General features: G+C 37.7%; 1 protein-coding gene across 4 annotated transcripts in view; it reads left to right on the top strand.

Moving 5' to 3' along the window:
* FHOD3 (formin homology 2 domain containing 3) overlaps positions 1–15,688 on the top strand; it is a 372,140-nt gene that overhangs the window by 262,902 nt on the left and 93,550 nt on the right. For all 4 annotated transcript variants that reach the window (XM_084215776.1, XM_084215777.1, XM_084215775.1 and 1 more), the window contains 2 exons: positions 10,902–11,000; positions 13,413–13,790. In XM_084215776.1, the coding sequence (XP_084071902.1) occupies positions 10,902–11,000; positions 13,413–13,790 (477 nt within the window). The remainder of the gene's footprint in view (positions 1–10,901; positions 11,001–13,412; positions 13,791–15,688) is intronic.

The following is a 15,688-nucleotide window of genomic DNA, read 5'->3' as shown; positions in this document are numbered from 1 at the left end:
TGCTTGCTAGCTTTAATTTGCAGTCTTCAGTAACTTCTGATAAATTTGTGTTTGACCTAATTTTTAGTGGAATAGAATAGAGCGAATAAACCCACAACAAATCAGTTTCAGAAGCTCTTTGAAATATTTTTTACCAAATATAACATAATTTCAATAATCATGCTACTTTTTTTAAAAAAAGAAAAAATTATCCAGTTCGGGTCCACACACTTTTTGACAGTGACATATTTTAAAGCATAACTTAAGTTTAAATATACAAGTGGAATCTTTATCTATGCAGCAAATTTTAATTTTGTGTTGCAGTTATCTTCTGTAGGACAATAATTAAATTTTCTTCAATTCCATTTGGAATATCCAACTTGCTCACCTGGCTCTGTAAGGAAACAGGCATTCAATTATGAATATGTGTAATTCTGATCTTTACTTTGCATATTAGTTAAATAAAAATACTGCCTCAGCCCCCACCCTCATTCTCCAGTCCTCTTAGCAAGTAAAGCAGGGAATTATATGTAGCTAGCAAATCAGATTTTTTTCCCATGGGGCATTACAGACTACAAAGTATGTTCAGGATTTGAGGGTGCAAGTTCTGTGCTCAGTGAAATTGTTTAAGTTACCATAAAAAGAAGTTAGTCAACTGTTGGATCTTCTATAATTCTCATTTTTCTGGTAAAGTGTTTCTAGTAAACAAGCTTTTCAGATAAGCAGATTCTATCCTTCACATTTTTAGATTCATTATCTGTCCAAATCTGTAGTTGTGGTAGGAAGAGGAAAAACAGCCTTCCTGCTTTATCTTATTCCAGTAAGTCTCAACTTCCAGTGAAATAGTCCAGATGTATGCAACAGTATCTCTACACCTGATAGCTAAATTGAGGGGAAAAAAAAAAAAGGAGAAAAAAAGGAAAAGCCTAAAAGCCTTATGGCTTTTATTCATTAATGTTTAGGCAGAAAAATAGTGAAGTTGAATGTGTCCTTTAAGGTTTTTACACATTTATATAATTTGAATTAGAAATGGAAAGAGGAATTCTGTAATCAGATTTTCAAATTTGAGCATATGGTCTTCAATGCAAGATATTTATGGGTTTAAAAGACTTGACTAGATTGATCTCGTGGCAATTTGTATTTAAATTTTAAAATCCTATGTTAGAATATGATGCAGACATCACTTGATTTTGTCAAAAGAAATGCTTGTTATGACCCTGTTGCTTCCATTGTTAATGTTGTAGAGAGGAATCTATACAGATGGATAAAAATTACTTATTACCTCTGTAAATTGAAAGTGACTTCTTTTCAGCCATGAAAGAACTGTCTCCTGCTAATGCCCTCTTAGTTCATAACCCTGATTCCTCTTGACAAAGGAAAAAAATTTGGCAGTAAGTTTTTGCAGTGCTCTATTTCCCAAAAAATAGTTACAAAATGGTTTTCAGTCTTTATTCCTTCACTACATTTTCTTGCCCAGTAGGAATTGTAACAGTACTAATGATAATCTTACTGTGTTGTTCCTGCTGAAAGCTCTAAACTTTGTGTGTGGCTGCAGATGGTTATGTCTGGTTTTACAGTGGATTAGACCCAGTGGAATTGCTTCTGATGAACATGGTTAGAGGTTGAAGTCGCACTCATACACTGTACTAAATTTTATTTTGGGAAATATTCTAGGTTATTTTTGGACTTCTGTACCAAAATCAGGAGAAGGTTCAAGTTCTTTCCCATCATTCTCCTTCCCACAATATTCATGTTTCTTTTCTTTCTAGCTCATCAGCTGTTTTGGCAATGGCTTTGCTTTTGTTTACCACATCAAACAGGTTGTCTACAGTCATCTGCTTTGTGTCAACCGATAAAGTCTTCCAAAAAGAGAGAAATTCGTGGTGCCGGTAAAACAACAAAAAAAAAGACAATATTGGCCAAATTCTGTTCTGTCTCACAATGCTCTATATCCAGAAGAGTTGTCTGAAGTCAATGGAGTTGGTCTGATCTATGCCAGGCTAATTGAGAGCAGACTTTGTGTTTTGAGCTGGGAAAAGTTGACAGTAAATGCTAAGGGCGACCAAAAGGAAAACTTGCAGGCCTTTTTCATCCACTTGGCAGCCTTTTTTCAAACTAAATGTATTGTTTTTTCGCCTGTGGTTCAAAACAAATAAGGATCCAAATCTGCTTTGTGTTAAAATTGTTTTCATGGAGAGCAGAGCCCAGCTTGATGTGCCTGTTACTAAATAAGTAAGTAAAAAAGTTGATAACAGCTATAAACTAAGAAAGGCTGAAGGTTGATTTAAAGGCCTGTACCTACTGCAGCATACTTTAAGATGCCTGTCCTGACCAGCAGCAGGTCTGCTTTGCTGAAACTCCTTTCTCTTACCATGATGGCATAGACCACCAATAAGCCTGGTGGGAACTTTGGTCCTGTTTAGCATGATGTTTTAATGCTGTGCAGGAGGTACATCCTAAGGTTTTCTGCCCTGGTCCAAACTGAGTGCTCTCAGTCTGTGGTCTAGCATGCTGCTTCTTATGCAGAAGACTTTTAAACACATTCTTCCATGGGTTGTGTTGTTTGTTTGATTGTTTTCTTTTTAAAGTAAAGCTAGCTTTTTCCAGCCACACCATGGATAGCATGAAGGAAAAATGCAAGGAGTGGCATGGGATTTGCACTAGATTTATGTTCTTATTGTATGCAATGATTTCTGGCTAAATAAGCATTAAAAGGCAAATCTTTGTCTCTTGGTCTTTTAGTCTCATCCTTACTGGGTTCCAGAGAGTAAAAGGCAGCCTGTTCAGACAGCTCAGTGCTGTCTTGAGCACGGCACAGCTTCTCTGAGTTCTGTACATCAAAATCAGAAGCAAGGGGTCCTCCCAGTTTTTCAAATTAATGTTTCACATTTTGCTGTGCATTTCCCTGTCTTCAGTACTGCACAGAGACCATTCCCATCTCTCGTCCTGGGTGTCCCATCAGAGCTGTGTCAGCCAGACCTTAGCGAACATGTTCAAACGAGCTTCTGAGAGATTTACACTGACACCTCTTACCAGCATTTGAGTGAACAGCTCCATCACTATGGAATTAGTTACAGGTCAAAGACTGAGGTTTATGAAGTTGTAAATAGCTAGAATTAGGTATTTTCCTTTCTGTACTAGGCTCTGCTTTTTATTTCCATAGCTTTGACTTGTTTTATATTATCAAAAATCACCAAAGAATTGCTAAAATTGATCTTATAATACTAAATACATTCAGCTAGAGATAACCTGGCCATGGTTAGAACTTTCTTTTCACTATTCCTGTGTTTAACACCTAACAAATGAAAGAACTGACTGCCATCTTAAGAACTTATCAGAGTGGAGCCTGCATTCTGCATCAGTGACCAAAGCTGGCTTTGGTAAGCTTTCTCTTAGTAGACCATGAGGCTAAAAATATATGAGGAAGACCTACTGTTCAGGTCCACCTGAGGCTTTCAGATTTTTCAATTTGAAGAAAGCTGGCCTTCAAGAGAGCTATATTGATAAGGTAAAAACAGAGAAGCAAACAGGGAGTTATGTATCTATGAACTTTGCTTTTTTCAGGGTCCTGCCTGGAAGCCTGTTAGGACTCTTCCTCTGAGCAAGGACTAGCACAGGGAATTCCAAAGTTTCCCACAAATTCCTAGGCTAGCTGGACACAGCTCCATTGCATGGTGCACCCTGGGCTCAAGGTCTTTAACACCCTTTATGGTCCTAGAAAAAAACAGGGAAATAGTTGTCTAAATAAAGGAAAGCTGTGCTGAGAACTTGTAAGGTCCTGTTTGTTAGAAAATGCATGTTTCTTATGTTTGAGGATTGCCAAGATGCAGGCAGAGATCGTGATGTTATTTTGGTTTTACCAGGAAACAATGAATACAGCTGAGCCTCTAATGCTAAGCATTTTTTCGGCTCAGCTTTGGATTCCTGATGAGTTTCTAACCAACAGCACAGACCTTAGTTTGCTTATTAGGCCTCATTAACTGATTGTTCAAATTGCTTCATGTAGAGCCAAGACTGCAGGGTTGGTCTGCTCAAGATACAGCTGAGACTTGTTTTTTTTATTATCATGATTTTCCATGTTTTCAGACATCCCAAACCATAACTAATCTTTTTTTTTTCTCTAGCATTTACTATGGAAAAAATCTAGTTTTTGTCATGATGTTTCAAGTTCTGGTGACTTTCCACAACACTATAAGAAAAGATTTGATTGTATAAATACGTAATGGGTATAGATCAAAAATACAATGGGTGGGGTTTATTTTGTTTAGGATCTCTTAGAGTTGCTGTCTGTGTCAAATATGATGAGTGGTATATAGTGGTATGAAACAGCAAAGTGGGGAGATTCAACATCATAATTTGATGTAAGGCACAGGTTGTGGTATAGATTACTAAAGGCCCAGATGAGAGAAGAAGTTAATTTCTCTTTTATTGCTGTAATAGAAAGAAGCACATTGGGTTTGTTTTTTTTTTTTTCTTTATGTTTATCTCTGGTTCCTAGTTTTGGATATTTAAAACAACTGAGGCATGAAATTAGACAAAGAAAACATCTCCAGGATAAGCATGCAGGCACATATCTGTGGATGTGACTCTCTTTAATACATGTACATACACATAGACATACACATATACATATGAGCTGAGCACCTAGCATTTGGGTGCACTATGATCAGTTATGAGGGAGATAATAACTTTTCACAGTTTGGTTGGTATGGGTGAAAATGAAAATGGGATAGAAAAAAGGAAAGGTTTCAGAAAGATTTATCTATGAAATGAAATAAAACAAAATGGCTTGGTAAGGTAGCCAAGGTATTGTGTGTTCATAGCATCAGATTTGTATTAGACTTTGACAGCAATACCATATAAAAATCAAACCTGCTATTTTAGGTTTGGAGCAGGAGAACACATTAATTTCTCCTGTGCAGGTAGGATTTGAAGTGTTAAGCAGATTCCAAAGGAGAACCCTAAAAGTGTGAAATTTTCAATCTTACTCTTTGTGAGCATATCTTGGAAGCTCCCATAAGGAATGCAGTAGAGGAAAAGACATAAGATAAAAAATTTACAGCTATATCATAAAGAAGGACTGCATTGATGTAGAGATAGGGATTGATCCAAAAAAATTAAAATTTAAATTTAAAATTTAAAATTTAAAATTTACAACTTGATGAGTATCTCAGGTCCAGGTCCAATTCCTGTTTCAAGTTGATATCAGCTTTTTTTAATATGAATTAAAACATCTCTGTAGGTGTGAGGTTTTCTAGTAGAGATATTCTTTTGTGACTGCACATCGCGCTGAAAGGAAATGTTTTATGCTTGGTATATCTGCATAGTCCAGTTAACAGCAGTGCACTTTGCTGTAAAGGCAATGGTAGATTTTCCTATTTGAACTTCAGGAGGAATCAAGAAAGCACTGAAGTTTAAATAGATTATAGCTGCATGGCGAATGAAATCACAGCATGACTTAGCCTAATTATTTTATTTGGTTTTTTTTCCATGGTGTGTTTAGCTTTCATGAGCTACCTGAGGAAATGCAATGCCAGACCAGGGTGTGAATGCATTTCTCTGGATCTGTATGATAGTGTCTTATGCACTGGAGTGTACATGTCTTAGAGAGTTCACCTCTCCAGTGTGTTCCCAGTGTTTGTAAACATGATCCTCTGAGAACAGGAAAGGTTTTTTATACACAGAATGCAACGGTGGGGGACAGAGAGAAAAGACATCAGCTTGGTAGGATGCCATTTCCCTTTGAAGGGTCAATAACAGTGGCCTTCAACTGTTAACCAACATGCACTTCCAAGCTCTGAAAATAACATTTCTTCTCTCTTTCTGTATGTTTCAGTATACATTGCTCCAATAGTCTATCTGCATCATTATTCTGTTTATTTACCGCTCTGCTCTTAGAATTGTAAAACCAGCAATGCTGCTGAATGATCAGAGAGTTGTGACTTGAAGTCTTTGCAAAGCCTTGCCAGTATCTTAAGCAGTGTTCTGCTGTCGTGCTCTGTTTTGATGTGTCCTATATAAACCAACTGCAGCAGTTAAGTCTGGAGGCATTGCCTAGGTATTATTTAGGAGCGAAAAGCTGTTGCTGATCATAATTTAGGGATGAAAAAGTAACAGGAACCTAAAGATAAAAGACAGATATGAAGGTAAAGTGAATGCATGTACTTCACAGCACTTGACATTTCCTCACCTTTTTCTCTGAACTGTTTTCTTTATTTAGGGCAGAAATACCAGGATCATTTTCCTTTTGACCTTTGTAATTAGTCACGCTAGTCTTCCTGTATGCAAAAAGTGAAATTTTGAGGCTTTGTAAGTACACTGTTATCCATATAATTTCATGTAATTTCATCTTCACATAATTGTACCAATTGCAGTGGAATAGAAATAGGTAGTGGGGTTAATAGGTGGTTTCTTTGGTTTTATTTTTAATGGAGGAGGGAAGTGCATTGCCATGTCTTTATACAGACTTATAAATGTTGAGTTTGAGTTATTACCGCTTTTAGCTTTCACCTAAAGGACTAGTTGAATCTAGGATAGGCTAGAAGAAAGGAAGAAGCAACAGGAGTGTACCAAAGCATTTGTTTATTTTACAAGGATTTAGGAATTTGGCTATGAATTGTGCCATCTAAGCTATAAAAGTGGAATTGAACTCATAAACTGAAGAAAATGGCAAGCAATGGCAAGAGAAAATAAAATTGCATCTACTGTGACTTATATCTTTCCTTAATGGAACATTTTTCAGTTTTTCTTTGTTCACTTGGAGTTCAGGGATGCAGCTGTGCACAAGGTAAAAGAAGTCAGAGGTTTTCAGGAGAGAGGGTGGTAAACAACCTTGAAAGGAAAGTTTGTGAGATCAGCTGTAGTATGTAATCTAAAATAATATTGTGAAATGGTTAATGGTGGTCTTATTTCACTGAATGTGGCTTGTAGTCCTGGCCACAGAATCATAGAATAGTTGTGTTGGAAGAGACCTAAAGTTCATCTACTAGATCTCATGAGTTAGCTTCTGTGTGAATTGTATGTGCTGACCAAAGCCTTGATAGCCTAATTGTGACAAGATGATAATTTCTTCCATTGTTCTATATTCTGGTTTATTACTGGTTAAATTCATCCTGAATTAAAATGATTTGAAGCATATCTTACCTTTTCAAAATTTTTGTTTGATACCGAGCAAAGCAGAACGTTTTTCTGTGCTCATGCTTATTTTGTTGGTGTTAGTTTTTTTTTGGCTTGGTTGGGGTTGTTTGTTTGTTGTTGCCTTTGGTTGGGGTTGTTTGTTTGTTGGGGCATTTTTTGTTCCTTCAGGACAGGCTTTGATTTTTCTTTTAGCTCTACCTTTGGGATTTTTTTGGAGGTGAGTAGTGAGAAACTTTTGTTTCTGGGCTACAAGCTAGAAAGAAATCCTAAGTTCTTTCAAGCCTTCATCAAGACTCTGCAAAGAGATTGGGGAGAGCCTGGAGGAGACAGAGGCTACACAAAACCTTGTACACATTGCTCAGCTCCAGGGTCCAGTGGGATAGAGAGCAAGTTTTGGTGCTTTGAGTTCCTGTGGACTAAGAGCTGTTGTTTTAGAGTGCTCTTACTTTTAAAATCATCCAACTGTGACTAGGTTAGGTGTGTGTGAGGTGCAAGGTCCGGCATCTCAAGGACTCTGCCCCTGCCTTCAGCTAAACTTGTAGAAGAGTCCATTTCTTATAATTGCTTTTCATCAGTCTGCATTTATTAGTGCTTTTCTCTTTGAAGCTTTGAATAGCTATTTAATATCAGCTGGGCAAGTTTTCATTCTAAAAAGGAGAGAAGTTACTCCTTTAGTTCTAAATCCTTTGTCAAGATTTTGTTTTGCCGTCTAATGGTTCTCTCTCTATAAACTGCACTTTCATAGTCTTTTTTAATATGCACATTATTTTAAGCGGCTAAAAATACTTTAATGTCAAAATTTAGTTGAAACAACTAAGTAAAATCTGTGCCCTAGAAGATGTTTGTTAATTGCCATGACCAATGATATACTTTCTAAAGATTAGCGGGGCGGGTGGGGTCTTGTTTATTTGTTTCGTTTTTTTAGCCTGTAGCAGTAATGCATTTTAAAGATTGCATTTTAAACAGAATGATTGTTTTGAAATTTGTTTTCAGTGCTATACAGCTTTTGTTTAAATATTTCTAACCTGACGCTTTTATCATGGAACTGAAGTAACTCAGGAGCAGCCTTAAGGTTAGCTGAATATATCTGATCCTTCTGCACTAGCTGAAGACCTTCCTCCCTGCCACTGGATAAATATTTGCCTTTTGTAAACAGGATAGATTCCTCTGCACTACTTAAAACCATGCTGGCTTCTGAACCTCATTTAATTGGAAACCTCCCTATGAGTCCTTTTCTCTTAATTTAATTCCACTACTGCAATGACTCCAAATTTGCATCTCTATGTGAGGGACAATGAGCTTTTCCACATGATCCCTTCTCCACTGCATACAAAAATGAACACATAACTCTGAACAGTTCAGATGGGTTCACAAATCTGCCTGCTGTTGTGTTTGAGCATCTGACTCCAGTTAGTGTTTTCCCATTTTAATAAATATTCACACGGAAATGTTCCTTTTCTACCCTTAGGAAAGATTTAGTTAGCAGGTGCTACCTGTTTTGTTGTACAGAATATCTGTCCTCTGGCAAGACTGAGATGACTGCCACTGTTGCTTTGTTTAAAAGAAGAGCACACATCATTCCTGCCTGTGAGCTTACCCCTCTCCTCTCATCTGTATCTGAGCCCCCTTCTGGGGATCCTCAAGGACTCTGAAACTGAGTTTAGTTACTAAAATAGTGTTGAGCATCTCCCCTGTGCAACCACTTATTTCCTTTGTGCAAGTTTCCCTTGACCACATTGGCTCCCCAGACCGGAGTGTGTGCCTGCCTCTGTGCACACTGATCATCTCTGCTACCAAGTCACACAGAGCCGGATCCCTCCTCTGGCTTTTCCAACCACTTGGCATGTAGTTGCCGCACTCCTGCACTTAATATTAGCAAAGGAAAAGAGCTTTCCAATCAAAGCTTCTTCTGAGATTTTGACCTAGAACTCAGGGACCATTTGAGGAAGGAGTCATTGGCCTGGCAGAATAATTAGCACTCTGGAATCTCTAAAAGTTTTTTTTCAGGCCAATTCTCCGTGCTGCGTAAACTCCTGTTGTTTTAGCCATGCCCTCATAAGGTGTAATAAATTCTCAAAAAATCCTTCAAATTTATGAGATCCACCATATCAAATGAGTATATCACAAATGATTTTTGGTATTTTGAGACAATTGAGGAGAGGGGAAATTTTGACATCACTAATGTGGAATCCTGGTGTGAGCTTTAAACACAGCAATAATGGGGACACTTGTTCATATAAGCAATAGCTGTGCTCCCAGCATTATAGGATGCATTGTGCTCTAAAAAGACAACGATGATCCCACAGAGCTTCATGAGTTATTTCTTAAATCTGAGTGCTGTAGGACAAGCAAATACAGAAGTTTCCCTTCATAGGCAATAGCCAAGCTTGAGCTAGTAAGAAGGGATTATATGAATGCTCCCTGGTCCAACTCTTTCTTTTCTTTTTTCCAGTAAATGAGTAAAGCTGTGAAAGTTGAGAGGTGTCTGTGTAAGGAAGGTATATATTTGTGGGCAGAACAGGGAGATGATGAGATGGCAGCTGAGATGGTTATGTCACTAAGCCACTTTAGGAATGGTTGAAAATGTTTACTCTGTAAATGTTTGCCAGAGTACTGGAGAAGTTCTAGGTGCTGCCATTTGCCTGGTTATTCTGTAACTCCATATAAATGCAACAAATTTTGGATTGACACTTTGCATTGCACTCAATGAGTTCATGATCTCACACTGTAAATATTCATTATTCTTACAACATGGAAACTAATTCTAAATGGAAAAAGCCATAGAGCATCCCTTCAGAATTAGAGGAAAGAAAACAAGCTTTCAGGGAAATGCAAGGAATATAAGTGTCTTAAAAACTTCATTACTGATTGTATGTTTTTCTTTTTGCATGGAGCATAACCTGATGGTGTATACATCATTAAATCAAGTGGAGAACTGTATCAACTGTAAATATATTTTCCATGAGTCTGTTGGTTTGGGAAGGTGAAAAGCATAGATACAAGGGATGGGAGGCAGACAGTGTAGCTTTTCCATTATGTTTAATATAGTTTTCCTATTTTACATATGTGGTTTGTAGGTTGTGGAGGCTTTGTGCATGACTTACACTTCTCTTCTGCCAGAATTACTGCTGAACTGAAGCCTGCTTTGACCATAGTAATGACTCTACTGAAATAATTCATGTACTGGCATCTGATAACTTAAATATTGCTATTTGCTAATAGTCCTGAACTGATTTGGTCTCTGTTATTTCTAACTCAGTGGTTCACCCTGTTCTCTTTTCCAGTTGAGCTATTGGTTACTTAGCAGGAATGTTTTACTTGGTTTAATTTAGGAAGTGTGATGTACAGTGCCAGCTGTCCCATGCCAGCACAGCCTGTACTGTCCTTTAGGCCAAAAAGACGGAACTTAATGACTAATGAGCTGAACATTGCTATTGTCATGAATGCTTTCCATTAATGCCTTTGCAGGTAGGGCAGCTGCAAATGGAAAGTAAAGCTCAAGAAAAATCAATGGCAGCTTTGAATCTTAAAATAATAGTAAAAAATGTAAATAGGGGAGAGGATAGCAGTTTTATATCAGTAACTACCCTTGTGCATACACATACTTAGCAGGAAGTTTTAGGTGGCTTTTCGTCTAACGTGAGGCCCATAACTCCATCTTCATCAGTCTCTTCCTTCCATTTCTAACTTCATTGCATTTTTTTTCCTGGGGACTCATATTGTTTTCTCTTCCACCTTCTTTCTTTCCATCCCACTGCATGCCTCTTTCCTTGGTTTGACCTCAGAGAGGACGAGTATGAAGAGGAGGAAGAAGAACAGCCAATCACAGAGCCCAATACTGAGGATGAGGGGGAGGAAGAGGCCAATAGGCAGGTCAAAGCCAGGTACCAGGATTCAGCATTATCCCTCCACCTTTTCTTCAGGCTTTGGTGTGAGCTCACCAGCACAGTGTGCAGCAGCATCCACCTTTTCACTCACTTCCCTTGATCACCTGTTAAAGCCACCCCCCACAGAAATATTTTTGCATTTAAAAGCTTTGGGGAAGGGGCTGGGGGGTGGCAGTGCTAATGGAAACACTCAGTTATGTAGGTTCAGTGCACTATGAACTGTTTGCACTCACTCCCTTTAGGTAATGCTCACAGATCCTAAAAGCTTTAGTGAAAAGCATAACTTTAAGCATGGTTTGGCTTAACTGCTTAGTTAAGGCAATGATGAAACACTGCAATGCTCACCTGAGGATGTTGCTTGGTTTCTTAGGTTTTCATCCCTATCTTCATTACTTATTAGGAATATCTGTTGCTGTGCAGTAAATTGACATTTTTTTGAATGCTGCCTAAGATTCCATAGAAGTTTTGTTTATATTTTAATAGCAAAGAACTACTTTGAGGCAAAACTGATATACATATATATATATATATATATATATATATATATACACATATACACATATATATATATATATACATATACACATATATATGTATATATAAAATTTTATAAATGCCTGCCCATCTGCATATATACAGATAAAAGAAAATCACCAATCAATATGCTTCATCACCTATCAATACTCTTGTGTACAAATTTTCCACTTATTTCTGAGATATATATATATATATATATATATATATATTTATTTGGCATTTGGCAACTTGATCCTAATAAACTGAAAGCAAGAAAATATATTTTTTGTTCCGGACAGCCATTTGATTTAGGTTAAATTATTTGGCTTTGCAACTCAGCAAATGAGATTGGATTTTTTTTTACATAAACCACATTCATGCAGGCGCTGTACAGCACAGAAGGAAGAAAGGAAACTGTTTAATGTGCGAATTCCAAAGAAAATACTGTACTTTTGTTATTATTATCTTCCAGTCTGAAAATCTTGCCAATGGCTGCCTGAAACTTCAAAATTAAGTGACAATTTCCTCAAATCTGATTCTTAAAAGTCAAAGCTAAGACACAAGTTACTGTTAAATCTCATGAGTATACTAAAATACTGCTTTAAAAAATGAGGAAGAGCCTCATTAAGAAATGTGAAGAGCATAATGTGTTTTTAGGTCACTGGTCTTTTTAAGATAATTATCTCTTTAAGATAACTGGGTGATATTACTATGACTTTCCTAAGTACCTTTTTTCACTGTCTCTGTAGCATTAAAAAAATTATCTGTAACGTGGCTGTTTGTGTTAGATGCTAACAGGTAGGACTGGCCTGGCTTCAGTGTCTCCTGTCAAGCACAGCAGGTGCGATAGATGAAGGTTTCCAGATTTTCCATTGTGAGAACAATTACCTGGTACACACCTGATGATTGACTGCATAAGATCCCAACATATCTAATATAAATTTTGGTTTTGTTGCCTATGCTGTGCCAAGCCCACAGTCCTCAGATAAGGACTGTGCCTTCCATGCCAGCTGGGGGATTGCAGAAGTCGTCTTGGGAGAATGAAATCAGCCACGCCAATGATCCAGCCCAAAGCCCGTGCACAGTGTTTGTGCTGCAGTTACTAGTGAAAACAGACATCCTGGGGGGCAGATCCCATGGCTTCTCACCTGCTTTGTGACTTCTGTCACTCACCAACATCTGCCTTCAGTAGAGCAAAGCAGATGTGTTTTCTATTTTCTTTGATGCAAACTCTGCAAGTGTCTATGAAAGACCAGCATGGGATGCTGACACTCAGAGAAACCAGAAATTAGTGCCTTCATACCTAGAAAAATACTTGTTAAGGTGTTGCTTTTGAAATAATTTTAAACTTGATTTTTTAAAGAACAGTGCTAATTGAGTACTTTTTTATTTTTATCTTTGTTGGATGAACATTTTTAGTAAAAAGATCAGATTCCCAGGGAGGATGATAGTCAGACATCAGGTAGTCTTGGAGAAGCAGTCCTGCAGACTGTATCTTGAACCATCTGTACTCCATGGACTGTGTGCTTAGTCTGCTTTGTACTGCTCTGACAATGCTTACAACCTAACTTGAAATATATGAAAATTGTTCCAAAAATAGGTGTGAAAAGGCTCATGGAAATGAGTTCTGAAGCCTATAGGTTAAATCCCCTCTTTTCCTTTGGAATGAGTTGCTTCTTTTCCCCAGTATTTCCAACTACAAGAAGAATCCCACTGGGATACAAAGATGTGAGTTCTCTTTATTTAAAAAGATGTGATGATTTTCTAAATTTTGAAAGTTTTTGTTTGTCTGACTCTTCTTCATTTTTTTCCCTGCAATTGATGCTATCTGTGATCTCCCTTCGCCCCATTTTTCTCTCCGCTTCCCTTTCTAATGATCTTTTCCTCCTGCAGTGAGGTTCCAGTTGTGCATGAGGCTATGAAGGAAAGCTTTTCACAGTGTTCTGACTCTTCAGCTGTCTCCAGTGCCATTTCTCCAGCTGAGAGACCTCTCACCTGCTCTAGAGCCAAGAGCTTTTCTAGCAACTCTTCTTCTGTGCCTGACTCATCTGTCTCTCATCATAATTCTGTCCTTTCATCACCATCTTCACCTGCAACAACATTGCTGAGCTCTCCCCAAAATTCCTCAGCATCCATTACTCCAAAGGCATCTCCAACAGTGGAGAAATTACCTTATGTACCACACACTCCTTTTCACCTCTTCTCCTATGACTTCGAAGACTCTCCAGCATCTGTGAAAGAGAAGGAAGCAGAAATGATGAGGGAAAACAGGTAGATTTTCTATAGCTAAAAAAAATTTTTACTTACATTAATAAAACCTTTCAAGAATTTCAAAGTGCTAATAATGCTACTCTATGTGTTGTATTATTTCCAGAACATACTGTACTAATTTTAGCCCTGTAAGCTTGTATTTTGATTTGATATTTTCCCCTTGCCTTTGCTGACATCCGTACTCTTCTTCCAGGTCTGTATTAATAAATATCCTGGCCTCCTCTATAAAGCAGTGGGTAAATAACCCATGGTTTGGGAGATCACAGAAAGGAGCACCATTTTGCTCTCATTTACAACAATGTAATTTGCAGGCATGTTTTCATGAAAATTACTGGGGCTCTTCTGCTATAAAATCAAGAGAGGTCAGATCAGCACTTGAAATTCAGGGGTGAAGTCCTGGCTTCAAAAGCTGAATCAAAATTTGAGGCCAAATCAAAAATTTGTTGTTTGATTACAGTACATGTCCATCTCATGTTCAATTTCAGCTCATGCTTGCAATAAGAGATCTATGAAGATAACATAGCACTCAGAATAGACAGTTTTATCTCCACAACATCTGTTGAATTTACTTGCTCCTCCTGCATTTACCTTAGTTTTTTACTTTAATTTTCCTATCCCACCTGTCTAAAATGAAACAAAAAAATATTGTTTTGTCTCATCTATTTTCAAGTAAAAGAAATTGACAGTAAGTAGCACTAAAAACAATGACAGAGAATCACCTTGAAGAGGTTGATTTTTTTTGCTATCTCTTACAGTTGTCGGTGTTGTTTGAATTAGGTGATGAAAATGTACATTTATATTGCATGCATATTATTTCTTCCTCTCTCCAGCAGTCCTTCTGAGTTTCTGCATGTGAACAAATGTTTTGATTCTTTTGATCCTTTTAATTTTTGATCTTTCTCTCCTAATAGGTGGGTGTGTTTTGTCCCTTTTTCTGAAAAGTCTGTAAATCCAAGTAGTTGTTGACAAGTGACTTAGCTCACATATTTTTCCTCTACCTGCAACTTGAACACTGGAATTCCTCTAAATTTACATTTTCCTTTATAGGTGCATTTTTCCCTTAGACCTCTCACATTTGTTTATTGGTCTCCCATTGCTGCTGCTGTTATATTTTAGAGAGTAGATTCCTAAATACCTCCTGTTCCTGAAATATTCTGCACAATTTATTCAATATTATGCCCATAAAAGAGGAAAATGTCTTGAGGGTGAATGCTGCTGGATAAGACTATTGCATCTACACTGGTACATGAGACAAGAAGGGAAAATGGAAGCAATAGCCAGTACCAGAGGAAGGTTAGAAAGATAAAATTTGTGTAAAGCACACAGACTTACCTGGTATTCTGGTCTTGCCTTGCTCCTATTGCAGCAACTCAGTGCTCCTTTGAATTTGGTAGGATGTTGTGTCCAGACCAGTCCCTCTGAATTTGATTTTTTTAATCATTGTTGGTCTGACTCCATAGGAGGTGCATTCCCTCCATTTTCATGAGAGCTATCTTTGGACTAATTGAAAACCCTTGGTCTGAAAAAGGGTTCTGCTCTATGTCAGCTTTTTCATGGGGCAGAGGAGAAGAAAAACACATGTAATGGTTGATAAGAAGGTCTCCTTGCAGTTGATCAAAATGGAAATGGAGGCTTCTGTCAAATCAGCTCAGAGTTCTTATGAGGACAGTGGAGTTTACTCATCTGTAACTCAATACAGGCATAGTCAGAACATTTCCTGGGCTAAGAGTGTCAGAGAGAAGACCCAAGTTACATCTGTGCTACCAGGGAAGCTCCACACTGTCCAGTTACACAGTTTCCAGTGGACCACTGTCTCCAGTTTCTAGTTAGTTTTCTTCTAGGGCAAGAAGGCTCAGACAGCAATTATTTCCTGCAGAAATAATGTGGCTCAGAAACAT

The sequence above is a fragment of the Fringilla coelebs genome (assembly GCF_963513975.1).
Source record: "Fringilla coelebs genome assembly, chromosome: 1".
Taxonomy (NCBI): domain Eukaryota; kingdom Metazoa; phylum Chordata; class Aves; order Passeriformes; family Fringillidae; genus Fringilla; species Fringilla coelebs.
The sequence above is the reverse complement of the archived record's forward strand: the minus strand, read 5'-3'. Positions and strand labels throughout refer to the sequence as shown.